This window comes from Pristis pectinata, chromosome 16, assembly GCF_009764475.1.
Source record: "Pristis pectinata isolate sPriPec2 chromosome 16, sPriPec2.1.pri, whole genome shotgun sequence".
Classification (NCBI taxonomy): domain Eukaryota; kingdom Metazoa; phylum Chordata; class Chondrichthyes; order Rhinopristiformes; family Pristidae; genus Pristis; species Pristis pectinata.
The window spans coordinates 46279072-46296392 of NC_067420.1; the positions used below are offsets into that span (position 1 = coordinate 46279072).

General features: G+C 47.6%; 1 protein-coding gene across 1 annotated transcript in view; it reads right to left on the reverse strand.

Annotated features, from left to right (window-relative positions):
- The window catches only part of ahcy (adenosylhomocysteinase), a 70004-nt gene extending 53019 nt beyond the window's left edge, over positions 1–16985 (reverse strand). The window contains exons 1-2 of the mRNA XM_052031203.1: positions 16844–16985; positions 10062–10252 (exon numbers count right to left, since the gene is read on the reverse strand). Of these exons, the coding sequence (XP_051887163.1) occupies positions 10062–10252; positions 16844–16871 (219 nt within the window). The 5' untranslated portion in view covers positions 16872–16985. The remainder of the gene's footprint in view (positions 1–10061; positions 10253–16843) is intronic.
- Positions 16986–17321: the final 336 nt, after the last annotated feature.

A 17321-nucleotide genomic window follows, 5' to 3' on the forward strand; every position in this document is an offset into this window, starting at 1 on the left:
GGTTATATTTATCTGAGGCTAAAAGGCCAGCACAACATCATGGGCCAAAGGGCCTCTACAGTGCTGTAATGTTCTATGTTTACCACCTTATCCACTTGTGTAGCCACTTTGTGAACTATGGACCCCAAGATCCCTCTGTGCTTCAGTGCTATTGAGGGGCCTACCATTAACGGTATACTTTCTTTCATTTAACCTGCCAAAGTGCAACACCTCACTTGCCCAGATTAGTCTATCTCCCACTTCTTTGCCCATACCTGTAATTGATCTATATGCTGCTGTAACCTTAGAGTAATGGAATGAGCTGCCAGAGGAAGTGGTTAAGGCAGATACAACAACATTTAAAAGGCATTTGGACAGATACGTGGATAGGAAAGGTTTAAAGGGGCATGATCAAATGTGGGCATATGGGAGTAGATTAGATGGTCATCTTGGTAGGCATGGATGAGTTGGGCCAAAGGTTCAGTTTCCATGTTCTATGACTCTATACATACATTGGGTGATCACTTTCTGAGACACCCATTTCAGTCCATGGGTGCAGCCCCAAGCTTCCCATTGTCTGCCGTTTCAATTCCTCATTCCACCCTGACCCATCAGTCTGTGGCCTCTGCACTGTCACAGCAAGGCCTAATGCAAGCTTGAGGAACAGCACCTCATTTTCATCTTGGCACATTGCAGTCTTCTGGATCAATAATGAATTCTACAACCTCAGGCAACTTGATTTCTACATCTGTATCAAGCATCCAACTGCAATATTACCTCAGCCCAATCTTTCCCCCTCTGGGAATGAGGACATGCCTAGCTAAACTACTGGGCTTGTCTTCCAGCTCTGCACTTGGCAACTCCCACATTCTTTTATCCATGTTCTTTTGTCTATTTTCTCTATTCCTGTTCAGTCATTGACCAGTTAACCTTGCTTACAGCTTATCCTTATGGTCCCACTTTTAGCCTATAAGATATCGCCCTCACCTACCTGCAGCTTTAGAACCAGAGAAAAATACAACACAATACAGGCCCTTCATCCACCATGTTGTGCCAACCTTTAAACCACAACTAAGACTATCAAACCCCTTCCTCCCACATATCCCTCCATATGCTTATCTAACAATCTCTTCAACTTGACCAACATATCAGCCTGCCCCACCACCCTCGGCAGTGCATTCCATGCACCAACCACTCTGGGTGGAAAAACCTCCTTCTGATATCTCCCTTGAACTTCCCACCCATTACCTTAAAGCCATGCCCTCTTGTATTGAGGATTGGTGCCCTGGGAAAGAGGTGCTGGCCGTCTATCTATTCCTCATAATATTTTGTATACCTTTATCATGTCTCCCTTCATCCTCCTCCTCTGCAATGAGTAGAGCCTGAGCCCCTTTTGTCTCTCCTCATAATCCATACTTTCTAATCCAGGCAGCATCCTGGTAAATCTCCTCTGCACCCTTTCCAACACCTCCACATCCTTCCTATAATGAGGTGACCAGAACTGGACACAGTACTCCAAGTGTGGTCTAACCAGAGTTTTGTAGAGCTGCATCATTACCTCACGGCTCTTAAACTCCATCCCACGATTTATGAATGCTAACATCCCATAAGCTTTCTTAACTACCCTATCTACCTGTGAGGCAACTTTCAGTGATCTGTGGATATGAACCCCCAGATCCCTCTGCTCCTCCACACTCCACAGAATCCTGCCATTAACCTTGTACTCTGCCTTGGAGTTCGTCCTTCCAAAGTGCACCATCTCACTTGTCCGGATTGAACTCCATCTGCCACTTGTCAGCCCAGCTCTGCATCCTATCAATATCCCTCTAAGCTTAGACAGCCCTCCACACTATCCACAACACCACCAACCTTTGTCATCTGCAAACTTGCTAACCCATCCTTCCACCCCCCCCATCCAAACCATTAATATCACGAAAAGTAGAGGTCCCAGAACCGATCCCTGTGGGACACCGCTAGTCACAGCCCTCCACTCTGAATGCACTCCCTCCACCACAACCCTCTGCTTTCTACATGCAAGCCAATTCTGAATCCACACTGCCAAGCCTCCCTGGATCTCTTGCCCTCTGACCTTCTTAAGCCTACTATGTGCAACCTTGTCAAACGCCTTACTAGAATCCATGTGGACCACATCAACTACACTACCCTCAATCTTCCTGGTCACCTCCTCAAAGAACCCTATCAGGCTTGTGAGACGAGATCTTCCCTTCAAAGCCATGCTGGCTGCCCCTAATTGGTCCATGATTCTCTAAATGCTCATAGATCCCATCTCTTAGAATCCCTTCTAACAGCTTGCCTACCACAGACATAAGGCTCACTGGTCTGTAATTTCCTTGGACTCACCCTACTACCTTTTTTTTTGAATAAGGGGACAACATTTGCCACCCTCCAATACTATTCCTGTGGACAACTAGGGCTCAAATATCCAAGCTAACTGTTCAGCAATCTCCTCCCTTGCCTCACAGAGCAGCCTGGGGAATATTCCATCAGGCACCAGGGACTTCTGTCCTAATATTTTCTAACAGCTCCAACTCATCCTCTCTTGATATCTACATGCTCTAGAACATTATCCTTACCAACACTGTCCTCAGCATCAAGACCCCTCTCCTTGGTGAATACTGAAGAGAAGTATTTATTGAGAACCTCACCCACTTCCACAGCTTCCAGGCACATCTTCCCACCTTTGTCTTTAATCAGACCTACCTTTACTCTCATCATCCTTCTGCTCTTCACATATGAGAAAAAGGCCTTGGGATTCTCCTTAACCCTACTCGCCAAAGACTTTTCATGTCCCCTTGTTCTCCTCAGCCCCTTCTTTTCCTTCCTTGCTACTCACAAGCCCTATCTGATCCTTGCTGCTTACACCTTATGTACGCTGCCGCCTTCTTCCCAACTAGTTGTTCCACCTCTGGTCATCCATGGTTCCTTCACCGCCTCACTGGGACAGATTAATCCCTAACATCCTGCAAGAGATCCCCGAACATCAACTACATCTCCATAGTACATTTCCCTTCAAAAATGTCATGCAATTTACACACTCAAGTTCTAGCCTTATAGCCTCATAATTTGCTTTTCCCCAATTAAATATTTTCCTGTCCTCTTTGCTCCTATCATTGTCCATGACAATGCTAAAGGTTATGGAGTAGTGGTCACTGTCCCCCAAATGCTCACCCACCGAGAGATCTGTCACCTGACCCGGTTCATTACCTAATACTAGATCTTTCTTTTTCAATCTTTTTTTATTAATTTTCAAATTAATGCAGATTAATACATATAACATCAATAATTATACATGTAATACAAAGACTGGGAGGACAATCATGACATATATAGTCAAAGAATAAATATATTGTCAACCCCATGGTTTCTTGGTAAATGAATATATTACAAAAAACAAAAGGAGACAGGAAAAGATTATAAAACCGCAAATCGAAAAAAATTGTAAGTAATAAAACGAAACAAAAAAATTTCAAAAGAAAAAACTGGACTGATATTTCTCGATGAACAAAGAGCATTATTATGTCATCAACTCCGCTCCTCTAAATTCAAAGATTATTGAAAAGGGACCTATATCATATGAAAATATTGAATAAATGGACTCCAAACTTCCTCAAATTTAAGCAAAGAATCAACAGTGCCACTCCTAATTTTTTCTAAGTTTAAACATAATATAGTTTGAGAAAACCATTGAAAAGTGAGAGGTATTGGATCCTTCCATTTAAACAAAATGGATCACTTGGCCATTAATGTAACAAGGCAATCATACGACAAGCAGCAGCAAGAAGGTGGCCAGATTCCATCATTGGTGACCCAAAAATTGCAGTGATTAGGTGAGGTTGTAAATCAATATTCAATACAGTTGAAATAATGTTAAAAATGTCCTTCCAATATTTTTCCAAAAGAGGACAGGACCAAAACACATGTCAGGGAAGCCACCTCCAAATTACATCCATCACATCTAGGATTTATATGGTGATAAACAGGCTGACTTGTCCTTCGACATATGGGTCCTGTGACCCACCTTAAATTGTATCAAGGTGTCTGACATACAGTGAAGGTGTATTAACTAACTGAAGAATTTTCTTCTATGTCTCTGTGGGTAAAAGTATCTGGAGTTCTCTTTCCCATTCATTGTAATTTTATCAAGTGTCTCTGGATGTATGTTCATAATCTGATCATAAATTATTGCTATCAAGCCCTTCTGATAGGGATTAAAGCCTAAAATTTTTTCCGTAATTTCAATTTTATATGGAGTTGGAAAAGGCGGCATCGTAACTTTTAAAAAACTTCTAATCTTAAGTATCAAAAAAATGTGATTTAAGCAAATTGTATTAGACAACTGTTCAAAAGATAAAAAGTTATCAATGAATAGATGAAAACATGTCATTCCCTTCATTTTCCATAAAGAAAAACTAAGTCAATTCTGGATGGTTGAAAGAAAAAATTAGATTGAATGGGGCTTGATAATTTTATTCAATCCAAAAGAATTTACAGAATTGTATGTTTAACTATTGGGTTAGTCATATGTTTACTCAATTTAGTAAGTGCAAAAGGGAGAGAGGCTCCTAAAATAGAAACTAACGAAAGTCCTTGCACTGATTCATACTCAAGGTATACCCATTTGGGACATTGAATTACATCTAAATCTGGTCAGTGTCCCCCAAACGCTCACCCAAGATATGTCAGCTGACCCAGTTCATTACCTAATACTAGATCTAATATGGCATTCCCTCTAGTCAGTCTGTCAACATACTGTGACAGGAATCCATCCTGGATACACTTAAAACTCTGCCCCATCTAAACCTTTGGCACTAAGCAGGTGCCAGTCAATATTTGGGAAGTTGAAGGCTCCCATGGTAACAACGCTGTTATTTTTGCACCTTTCCAAAATCTGCCTCCCCATCTGCTCCTTAGTATCCCTGCTGCTACCAGGAGGCCTATAGAATACTCCCAGTAGAGTAACTGCTCCTTTCTTGTTCCTATCTTCCACCTATACTGACCCTAGAGAGGATCGTTCTGCATTATCCACCCTTTCTGCAGCTGTAATAGCATCCCTGACCAGTATCACCACCCCTCCTCCTCTTCTCCCCCCCTTCCCTATCCCTTTTAAAACACTGAAAACCAGGAATATTCCATATCCATTCCTGCCCTGGTGACAGCCAAGTCTCTGCAAGAGCCACAATACCATTGTCCCATGTACTTATCCAAGCTCTCAGTTTACAAGCTTCTTGTGTTTCTTCACAATTCTAACAAAGATTGTCCAGCCTGAAATATTGACCATTTCTCTTCACATCTTCCTGAACAATGTCCACCCTCTGCTAAATTCAGCACATATGCCAACAGCTACACATACACCAACAGCTACACATACAAATAAAAAATTTAGGAACTCTATGTGATAAGGGTGGAGACCAAAAGGACGATGACTTGTACTGGAAGCCAACTTGACAAATTGCTGGAGGTGAAGTGGCAGTTGATCTATGTGGAACTGTAAATAACAAGGACAAACAAGAAAACTATTGGAACCGAGAGAACAGCAGCTGCTGGAAGCTAAAAGGACAGAAGGCTGGTGAAAATACAGCTGTAAAAGTTGGAGCCTTCCTACAATACAAATCTCAAGTGTTTAAAGTCTGTCTTACACTGTAATGTCCTGGAAAATTCAAATGAAATTAGATACTGTAGCGGTTGCTACCGCGGAATAAAACAAGATGCTAGTCGGAGGATTGCCAAACAAGAACTGGTTTATTTTCCCGCCTTGCGCGGGCCCTTTAAGGGAGAATGTTCCCGCCCAAAACAACTGGCAATGACGTAAGTACTACGTCAAGACTTTCCCGCGTGCGGGTTCTCCCCATCGCTCGGAAAGACGAGGCCCACCGCCATCTTGGGCCTCGTCGCTCCGACGCCGCGCGACCCGACTGCCGAGCCGGTTCGCCCGACTAAACAGTGAGTCGCCACACAACCCCCCCCAGAACCGGTGATACAGTCCCCAAGGTCCGTGGGCTGTGCCAGCTGCCGCTTAGGGGGCCGGCCTCTGCGTTGCGGCGTTGCAACCTCAACAGGTTGTTGCAGATCCAAATGGGCCGGTTTGAGGCGGTCCGCCGTGAAAACCTGTTCCTTGCCTCCAATGTCCAAAATAAAGGTGGATCCGTTATTCCGTATGACTCGGAACGGTCCCTCATATGGTCGTTGCAATGGCGCCCGAGGTGTGCCCCTGCAAACGAAAACAAACTTACAGTCCCGTAGTTCCTTGGGCTGGCAGGATGGGGCTTGACCATGCCGTGAGGTGGGAATCGGGGCCAAGTTGCCAAGCTTCTCGCGCAGTCTTTGCAGGACTGCTGGGGGTTGTTCCCCTTGGTCCCGAAGGGCAGGTATGAAATCCCCGGGGACAACTAGGGACGCCCCATACACAAGCTCAGCTGACGAAGTGCGGAAGTCTTCTTTAGGGGCAGTGCGTATGCCGAGCAGGACCCAAGGCAGCTCGTCAACCCGGTTAGGACCCTAAAGGCGAGCCATCAAGGCTGATTTCAGATGGCGGTGAAAATGTTCCACCAACCCGTTTGATTGAGGATGGTAGGCTGTGGTGGTGTGCAGCTGCGTCCCTAGCAGGTTCGCTAATGCAGCCCAGAGACTGGAAGTGAATTGGGTGCCTGTCTGAAGTGATGTGGGCCGGAACACCAAAACGTGAGACCCAAGTTGTGAGCAGCGCCCGGGCGCAGGAATCAGTTGTGATGTCAGTCAGGGGGGTTGCCTCAGGCCACCTCGTGAACCGGTCCACGATGGTAAGGAGGTACCGGGCTCCTCTTGAAACCGGCAGAGGGCCCACGAGGTCGACATGTATGTGGTCACACTTCCTACGGGTAGGCTCGAACTGCTGTGGTGGGACCTTGGTGTATCGCTGGATTTTTGACGTCTGGCAGTGCGGACAAGTCCTGGCCCACTCACTGACCTGTTTGCGCAGGCCATGCCAGACAAACTTGCTGGCGACCAGTCGGACAGTAGATCTGATGGACGGGTGCGCCAACCCATGTACCGAGTCAAAAACGCATCTCCGCCAGGCTGCAGGGACTATAGGGCGGGGCTGACCCGTCGCAACGTTGCAAAGTAGGGTCCGCTGACCTGGACCAACCAAGAAATCTCGGAGCTGCAGACCCGAGACTGCGGTTCTGTAGCTGGGCAGTTCGTCGTCGGCTTGCTGTGCGTCAGCTAGGGCCGTGTAGTCGACACCCAAGGATAGGTTGTGGATGGTTGGTCTGGAAAGGGCATCAGCAACGACATTATCCTTTCCAGAGACATGTTGGATGTCAGCTGTGAATTCGGAAATGTAGGATAAATGTCTCTGCTGACGAGCTGACCAGGGATCGGAGACTTTGGAGAAGGCAAAGGGCAGAGGCTTATGATCGGTGAAAGGCCTGCCTTCTAGAAAGTATCGGAAATGCCGGACCGCCAGATACAGTGCTAGAAGTTCCCGATCAAAAGTGCTGTACTTCAGTTCGGGCGGTCTAAGGTGCTTGCTGAAAAATGCCAAGGGTTGCCAGCGGCCTTCGAGTAGCTGTTCCAGTACCCCACCCACCGTGGTATTGGACGCGTCTACCGTGAGGGCAGTCGGGACGTCAGTCCTGGGGTGTACAAGCATTGTGGCGTCTGCCAGGGCGTCTTTGGCCTTAACGAAAGCAGCCGCAGCCTCGTCAGTCCAGGTGATGTCCTTGCCCTTACCAGCCAGCAGCGAGAACAGAGGGCGCATGATACGGGCTGCTGCAGGGATGAACCGATGGTAAAAGCTGACCATCCCAAGGAATTCCTGTAGGCCTTTGACTGTGTCGGGGCGGGCAAAATGGCAGATAGCATCCACCTTGGCGGGTAGGGGTGTTGCCCCGTCGCTGGTGATTTTGTGGCCAAGGAAATCGATAGAGTCAAGTCCGAATTGGCACTTGGACAGGTTGATCGTGAGGCTGAAATCGCGGAGGCAGGAATACAGCTGGCAGAGGTGGGAAAGGTGTTCCTGGAGGTTACGGCTGGCGATCAGTATGTCGTCTAAGTAAATGAACACGAAGTCCAGGTCTCGGTCTACCGCGTCCATCAGCCGCTGGAAGGTCTGCGCAGCGTTCTTAAGGCCGAACGGCATCCGAAGGAATTCGAACAGGCCGAATGGGGTGATAATCACAGTTTTGGGGACGTCATCGGGATGGACCGGGATTTGGTGGTATCCCCTAACGAGGTCCACTTTGGAAAAGATGCAGGCCCTGTGTAAGTTTGCTGCGAAGTCCTGGATGTGAGGGATGGGATAGCGGTCCGGGGTGGTGGCGTCATTCAGCCTGCGGTAGTCGCCGCAGGGCCTCCACCCTCCGGTGGCTTTGGGGACCATGTGCAGGGGGGAGGCCCAGAGGCTGTCTGACCTGCGAACAAGCCCCAGCTCCTCCATGTGACAGAACTCTTCCTTTGCCAGGCGGAGCTTGTCTGGAGGTAATCGTCGTGCTCGGGCATGAAGGGGTGGCCCTGTAGTAATGATGTGGTGTCGTACCCCGTGTTTGGGCCTAGAATTTGTAAACGAAGGTGCCAAAATCGATGGGAATTCAGCTAGGAGCTTGGCGAAATCGTCACCAGAAAGGGAAATGGAGTCCAGGCGCGGGGCTGGTGGGCTGATTTCTCCCAGGGGATAGGTCTGGAGAGTGCAAGAGTGGACTAACTGCTTCCTTCGCAGGTCGACTAACAGGTTGTGGGCCTGAAGGAAATCGGCTCCTAGGAGTGGTCGGGCAACGGTGGCAAGGGTAAAGGTCCAGGTAAAACGGCTGCCGCCAAATTGTAATTGAAGTGTACGGATGCCGAAAGACCGTATCGTTGTACCGTTGGCGGCATTGAGTAGAGGACCTGGTGGCCTGTCACGTGTCGCGGCTGGTCGGGGGCAAAATACTGACCTCCGCTCCAGTATCAACGAGGAAACGCCGTCCAGATTTCTTGTCCTGAACGAAGAGGAGGCTCTGTCGGCGGCCAGCCGCCGTAGCCATCAGCGGCGGCTGGCCCTGGCGTTTCCCTGAAACTTGCAGGGTGGGCGGCATCGACGGGCCTCCGCACCCCACCTCTGATGGTAGAAGCACAGCTGGTCACCCGTGTCGTCATCTGCGTTCCTGGGGCGTGGCTGCTCGGTTGCTGGGGCCGGGCGAGGCGGGCGTTGGGCTCGCGGCCTGGTGATTTGACTGACGGACGAACCGCTCTCGCGCTTGGCCCTCCACAGGACATCTGCCCAGGCGGCCACCTCACGGGGGTTGCTGAAGTCGGCGTCAGCTAACAACAAGTGGATGTCATCAGGGAGCTGTTCGAGAAAGGCCTGTTCGAACATCAGGCATGGCTTGTGTCCCTCGGACAATGCCAGCATCTCATTCATTAGGGCAGATGGGGATCTGTCCCCCAGGCCATCCAGATGAAGCAGGCAGGCGGCGCGCTCACAACGGGAGAGGCCAAAGGTCCTAATCAAAAGGTCTTTGAAAGCCGGGTACTTATCTTCCTCCGGAGGCGACTGGATGAAGTCTCCAACCTGGGCAGCTGTCTCTTGGTCCAGAGAGCTAACCACATGGTAGTACTTCGTGGAGTCGGAGGTGATCTGCCGAAGGTGGAATTGCGCTTCGGCCTGGTCAAACCAGACGCTGGGCCGAAGTGTCCAAAAGGTGGGCAGCTTGAGGGCCACTGCATTGGCTGCTGCACTGTCGTCCATTGCGCGGGTCCAAAAGCCGTTTGGACCATCGGGGTCACCAATGTAGCGGTTGCTACCACGGAATAAAACAAGACGCTAGTTGGAGGATTGCCAAACAAGAACTGGTTTATTTTCCCGCCTTGCGCGGGCCCTTTAAGGGAGAATGTTCCCGCCCAAAACAACCGGCAATGACATAAGTACTACGTCATCAAGACTTTCCCGCGCGCGGGTTCTCCCCGTCGCTCGGAAAGACGAGGCCCGCCGCCATCTTGGGCCTCATCGCTCCGACGCCGCGCGACCCGACTGCCGAGCTGGTTCGCCCGACTAAACGGTGAGTCGCCACAGTACTGTACTAAATCGTTGTCTACACCAACATTACCTCTGCCCCAAGTTCTGTAAGAGTTTCAATCAGCACAGCAGTTTGAACAGTCATGTGAAGACAGCCTGCAATTCGAGCCCCTTTGAGTGGTTTTGTTTCTCCATGCATCTTCCTCATCATCATCAAGCCAGGCATCTCATTTTCAGCAATCTCAATTGCTTTCCGACCCCATTCAGCCAAACTAATGTCAGCTTCAATAAAGAGAAACAAGATTCAGACAAATTAACAAATGACATTGTCCAACTCAGTCCAAAAACAGCAAGCTGAAAACATCTAAACTATGAAATGACAGTACTCAGCCACTATTCCACATAAAGCATATACATCTTCCTGCTTCCCCCCACCCCCACCAACCAAATCCTCTCCAGGAACTTATCTACCACATGCTAGACTTGCTGGTCTAGAGTTCCCAGTTATTTCTTTGCCACCCTTCTTAATCGAAGGCCCAACATTCACAACCCTCCAGTCTACTGGCACCTTACCCATGGCAAATGATGATGCAAATATCTCAGCCAGGGCTCCTGCAGTTTCTCCTTGAGCCTCCCACATTATCTTTGGATAGACCTGGTCAGGCCATGGAAATTTGTCCACCTTCATATATTAAAATGTCCAGCATATTGTCTACTGTAATGCAGACTGACCCCAAGATCTCTCCATTAACTTTTCCTACCTCAAGTCTTCACATCTTTATGCACTGTAAAACTGGAAAAATATTTATCAAGGACCTCAACCATCTCCTACAGCTCCACACAAAAGATGCCCACTTGGGTCTTTGAGGGGTCCTATTCTCTAATTAATCTTTTTGTTATACATTTACAAAATCTCTTTGGATTCTCCTTAAATTTCTCTGCCAAAGCAAACTCATGGACACTCTTGCAGGGATTCCCTTGATACCAGCTGCCTGTACCCGACCCATGCCTCCTTTTCCCTGGGGCCTGGCCAGGGCCTCAATATCTCTCATCATCCAGGGTTCCCTACACCTCCCAACCTTGCCCTTCAATCTAATAGGAAAATGCAGACATTGAGCTCTCATTATTTCATCTTAAAAGCCTCCCACTTGCAGAGGTCCCTTTGCCCACTAACGACCTTTGCAAGTTCCTCTCACGTGGTCAAAATTTGCCTTGCCCCAATTAATTGGAACCCAAGAACCAGTTCTGTCATTTTCCATAATTATTTTAAAACTAATCGAACTATGGTCACTAGTACAAAAATGCTGCCCCAATGTTACCAGTCACTTGCTTTGCCCCATTTCCCCAAGTAGGTCAAGCTTTGCCACCTCCCTACCAGCACCCTCTGTATATTGCCTGAAGAAACTTTCCTGAACACTTAAATTCCACCCCATCTAAGCCCTTAACAGTCCCAGTGTCAGAAAAGTTAAAATCCTCTACTTTGACAACTTCTTATTCTTGCAAATCGCCACAATATCACTGCATATTTGTTCTTCAATTCCTGTTAATATTGGTATTTTGTACAAGTCCAACAAGCTGATCATTCCCTTAATTGTACTCTGAAATGGCCCAGATGGTCACATGTGTAGGCCACCATCTTTATGGTGATTAGGGAAGGACAATAAATGTTGGGCTGGTTTGATAATGACCACATCTTTTAAAAAAAACCTTTTCAATGGTTCGGGAAGTGGATGCATTGAACCACTGCAGTTGCCCTGGTGATATGGTTGTGAATTCTGCCATGTCGCTTGGAGCTGTACCCAGCCAACTTACATGCATTTCAGGGTGGATTGTTCCATACCAACCCTTCCTTCCATTATCATCCTTTTGCAACTCAAAATATCCCCTGATATTTTTCCATCCTGCATTCCATTATCACAGATGTTTGTTTGCTCTCATTCACATGACCATTTTCAAGTTTGTTTCTTAAACTTTGACCTTAAGCTAAAACACTAAACATCTTTCCCTCCATGAGAATTCCAAGTATCAGCATCTGCTGTATTTAGCCACCTTATTAAAAAAGTGCACCAATTTATCTTGCATTTGAAAATAGACTTGTGGCACCAGCATATTTAAGTGACTGTCCATGTCAGTCTCTGACAACACAAAGCCAAAAGATATCCACCATCACAATATTCCTGCTGAATGCTTTTGTTTGAACAACAAGTTATTAACTTGAAGTTGGGGGAAGCCAAGCAGGGGAAGCACTGTAACAGGTATCCAAGTTTGCTAGTGACAGTTAAATGGGTGGGAAGGTATGTTGCCATGAGAATGTTTGGACTCAGCAGAAAAATGTACATAGTTTGAGTTAATGGCCAAAAACTTGGCCGAGTTTAATGTGTGGTAGTGCAAGGTCATGAACTTCAGTGAAAGCAATCCAAAGGCAAAGTATCATCTAAATGGAGAAAAAGCACTTGCGTGTGATGTGTAGTGTTCTTGCACATGAATCACAAAATGTTGGCAAGTGCAGCCAACAGTTGGGGAAGGTAAATGGCACATTGGTATTTATCACAAGGAGGCTGGAGTAACATGAAGTACTGTGGCAATTGTACAGGATATTGGTAGGCCACACCTAGAGCAGGAGGCACACTCGTGGTCCCCTTATTCAAGGAAGAATACAGTAACATTGGAGGAAGCCAGAACAAGATTCAGTGGATGACAGGTAATCTTATCACAAGCCATTCAAGAAGTTGGCTTTGGAGTTTAGATAAACAAGGAGGCGATCTTAATGAAATAAAACCCCAAAGGGGCACAACAGGGTAGATATTCAAATGTTTCCATTCACAGAGGGTAGCAAATCTCTGGAATTCTCTGCACCAGATAATTGTTGAGACTGGATTAGAAAAGTATTTAAAGAGGTAGATAACTTCTTGAAAGACTAGGGAATTTGGTGCTACAAGAAACTGGCACAGAATAGTTAAGACCCAGGGCAGATCAACCATGATCATATTAAATGGGAAAGCTTAAGAGGTAGGTGGCCCACTCCTATATCCTTGTGAAAACCTTAGTATTAGGCAAAAGTATCAGTAGAGACTTTCATAAGTCATAAATTGCCCTTCAGCTAGATGATACTCAATTCCAAACACCACAATTTAGACTACCATTATAAACTTTGTATAAACCCACTGACTCCCATGGCTCCCTTGACTATACTTCTTCCCACTCTGTCCCTTGTAAGGATCCCACCCCTTTCACCACGTCTGTTGCACCTGCTCAAAGCTGAGACCTATTCCAGGACATCTGCACTCACCCCACCTCCTTCCAAAAAAGGATAGCATTCCCCTAGTCCTCACCTTTCACACAACTAGCTTCTAAATCCGCTACATAATTTCTGCCCGATACAACGAGATCCCATCACTTGACACATTTTCTCCCCTCCCCACCTTCAGCAGGCACCATTCTCTGTGACTCCATCTGCTCACTCATCCCCACCCTGAACCCTGGCACTTTGCCCTGCATCTGTAGGAGGTGCAGCACATACACTTACACCTGTCTCACCGCCATTCAAACACCTAAACAGTTTTCAGGTGAGTCAAAGATTCACGTGCACCTTCTCCATCCTCATTTGCTGCATTTAATGCTTCCAATATGGCCTCTCCATAGAGTCACAGAGTAAGAGCACAGAAACAGGCCCTGCAGCCCACATTTGGCCCATATCCCTCAAAACCTTTCTTATTCATGTACCTGTCCAAGTGCCTTTTAAATATTGTTAATGTACCTGCCTCAACCACTTCCTCTGCCAACTCAAAGCATCAGCAAGACCAAGCACAGACTAGGCAACAATTCTGCAGAGTATCTGCATTTTGTCTGCAATGGCCGTCACCAACACCTAGATTCACACTATCTCAATTTTCCTTCCCATTCCCACACTGACCTGTCCATCCTCAGCCTTCACTGCCAGGGTGAGACCCAACACCTCAGGTTCCACCAAAGTTGCCAGCAACCTAATGGTATGAACATCGAATTTTCTAATTTGAAGTAACCCTCACCACACTTCTCCCACCTCTCCCCCTTCCAATCCTCTGGTCCACCCATTTGGTCCCTTTTCAAATACCATTCTGCCACCCACCCCAGGCCTCATCACCCATTTTCATCCCTCCTCTCCTTTCTACCCACACATTTCACCCACTGGCTCACCAAATCTTCCCCCATCTGATTCTGGTCCCATTTGCCCTTTACCTCTCCCATAATTGTTGCCATTATCACTTTTCTTAGCAGATTCCAACACTGGTAGCTTTTTGTGTTCCCGCTTTACACCCTCTTTTGTCAGCGTCCAACTATCATCCATCCGCCTCTGTCTGTCTCCCACTCTACCCCTTCTCTTACCTGAGAATCTGTGCGTCATCTTTCATCCCTCCTCAGTCCACCACTCATTACCCCCAACTACTTCCTCCACTCCTTTTATACTTGCTATAGAGTGATAGAGCCCGTCAGATAGCACAGAAACAGGCCCTTCAGCCCAACATACATGCCAACCAAGATGCCCACCAAAGTCCCATCTGCCCACATTTGGCCTACATCCCTCAAAAACCTTCCTAGCTATGTAGCTGCCCAGCTGTCTTAAATGTTATTTTAACTGCTTCAACCACTTTCTCCAGCAACTCATTCCACACACACCGCCCTGTGTGAAGAGGTTGCCCCTCAAGTCCCATTTAAATCTTTCCCTTCTCACCTTAAACCTATCACAAGATAAAGGAGCAGAAGTAGGCTATTTGGCCCATCGATCTGCTCTACTATCTCACCATGAGCTAAACTATTCTCCCATCTGGCCCCAATTCCCAGCCTTTTCCCTATATCCCTTGATACCTTGACTAATTAGATACCTATCAATCTCCTCAAACACCCCCAATGATCTGGCCTCCACAGCTGTATGTGGCAACGAATTCTATAAATCCATGACCCTCTGTCAAAAGAAGTTTCTCCTCATTTCTGTTCTAAATGGGTACCCACTAATTCTAAGATTAGTCTCTAGTCCTGGACTCACCCAAGGGAAACAACTTAGCTACATTTACTGTCCAGTTCTTTCAACATTCTAAATGTTTCTCAGGTCCCATCTCATTCTTCTGTACTCCAATGAGAACAGTCCAAGAGCCAACAAACGCTCATTGTATGCATGCCCTTTCATTCCAGGAATCATCCTCATAAATCTTCTCTGAACCTCCTCCAACATCAGTACATCCTTCCTAAGATAAGGGGCCCAAAACGGCATACAGTATCCCATAGAGCCTCATCAACACATCCTGTTATATGTTACACCTCTCAAAATGAATGCCAGCATAGCATTCACTTTTCTTACCACCGATCCAACCTGGTGGTTAACCTTTAGGGTATCATGCACAAGGGCCCCCAAGTCCCTTTGCACTTGTGTTTTGAATTTTCTCCCCATCTAGATAATAATCTGCCCACTTATTTCTTCTTCCAAAGTGTACAACTGCACATTTCTCAACATTGAATCTCATCTGCAATTTTTTTTACCTATGCTCCTAAACTGTCTAAGTATCTCTGCAACCTTTTGTTTCGTCAATACTCCCTACTCCTCCACCAATCTTGGTGTCATCAAGAAACTTAACCACAAAACCATTTACTCCATGATCTAAATCATTGATATACATTGTATAAAGAAGCGACACAACACCGACCCTTGCGGAACACTACTGGTAACCAGCAGCCAACCAGAACAGGATCCCTTTATTCCCACCCTTTGCTTTCTGCCTATTAGCCAATGCTCCACCCATTCTAATATCCTTCCTGTAATTCCATGGACTTAATTCCATTAAGCAGCCTCCTGTGTGGCACCTTGTTGAAGGCTTTTTGAAAACTCGAGTACACAACATCCACAGCCTCTCCCTTATCCATCCTACTTGAGATTTCCTCATGAAACTCCAATAGGTTGGTTTTTGATTCCCTTTCACTGGGAATACACTGAGTATATCCACCACATCTATTCTCCTCATGATCAGGTACACTTCTACAAAGACACCCTTCAGCCTCCTATGCTCCAAGGAGGGAAGTCCTAGGCTGCCCAACCACTCCCTAACTCAGGGCCTCAAGTCCCTGCAGCATTTTGTCAATCTGCTTTCCACTTCAATATTTTTCCTATAACCAGGTAACCACACCTGTACACAATACTCCATGCACAGCCTCACCTTCTTGGATAACTGCAACATAACATCCAAACTCCTGCACTTAATGCACTGAAGGCCAGCATGCCAAACACCTTCACCACCCAAGCTACTCGTGTCACCCTGCTTCTCTCTGCTTAGTTCCAATTCATTGACCTGAAACTTCAAGAATTCCTCTCCTCCCTCCCCCCGCCTCCCACCCCTCAACAGATTCCATTCAACCTGTTGAGTTCCTCCAGCAGATTGTTAATTGCTCCAGATTCCAGCATCTGAGTCTGTCTCTCCACACTTTCTGAAAACATTAGGAAACTTCAGCATTTGGAGAACATGGAGAGATCAAATGAAAAGTCAGAAAGAAAAGTCATGTTAACCCTGCTACACACTCCCTCTACCGTATCCGCTGACCCAATGAACAATTTACACAATTACCTTGCACTGCAAATATTCACTATAACATCCCATTTGGGAGAAGTTGAGGAGCTTCCTCACCAGTCACTCACTTACGCCCCGTCCCCGTGTCCTGGCCAAGTACAACAAGAACATCTGGTCAGGGGACACATATACAGAGAGGTAAATATTCAGGGTTTCCCTTTGTTCTCAGCTCCACATCCCCCCTACTCCTCCCCCCCCCCCCCCGCAGCGAACACGCTGCTCCCACACGGCCGAGCGGCAGCCGAGCTCAGAGAAAGGCCGATGACGACCCCCACCTTACCGACTTTGTAGGGCAGCTTGTCGGACATGACTGTGCGGCGGAGGGGGCGGTGAGCGGGGGGTGGTGAGCAGGCAGCGGTCCGGTTCACGGTGCCGGCGGCAGCAGAGAGGGTGACGCTGTGCGCGCAACCGCTTATAACCGGTGCTTATTTACATATCGCTCCCAGAATTCCCACCGAGGGGCGGGGCAGAGAAACCACGCCCATCCGTCGCATTCCTATTGGTCGGGATTCCCGTCCGAGGGGGGGCGGGGTTTTGAGTTTTTCATCTTCTGGACAAGTTGCGGAGGGTGTCGGGGGTCGGGGGTCGTTGGGGTCGGGGGTCGCAGGGGGTGTCGGGGGTGGTGGTCGGTGGTCGTTGGGGGCGGGGGTGTCGGGGGTGGGGGTCGCAGGGGGTGTCGGGGTGGGGGGTGGTGGTCGTTGGGGGCGAGGGTGGGGGTCGCAGGGGGTGTCGGAGGTCGGGGGTGGGGGGTGGTGGTC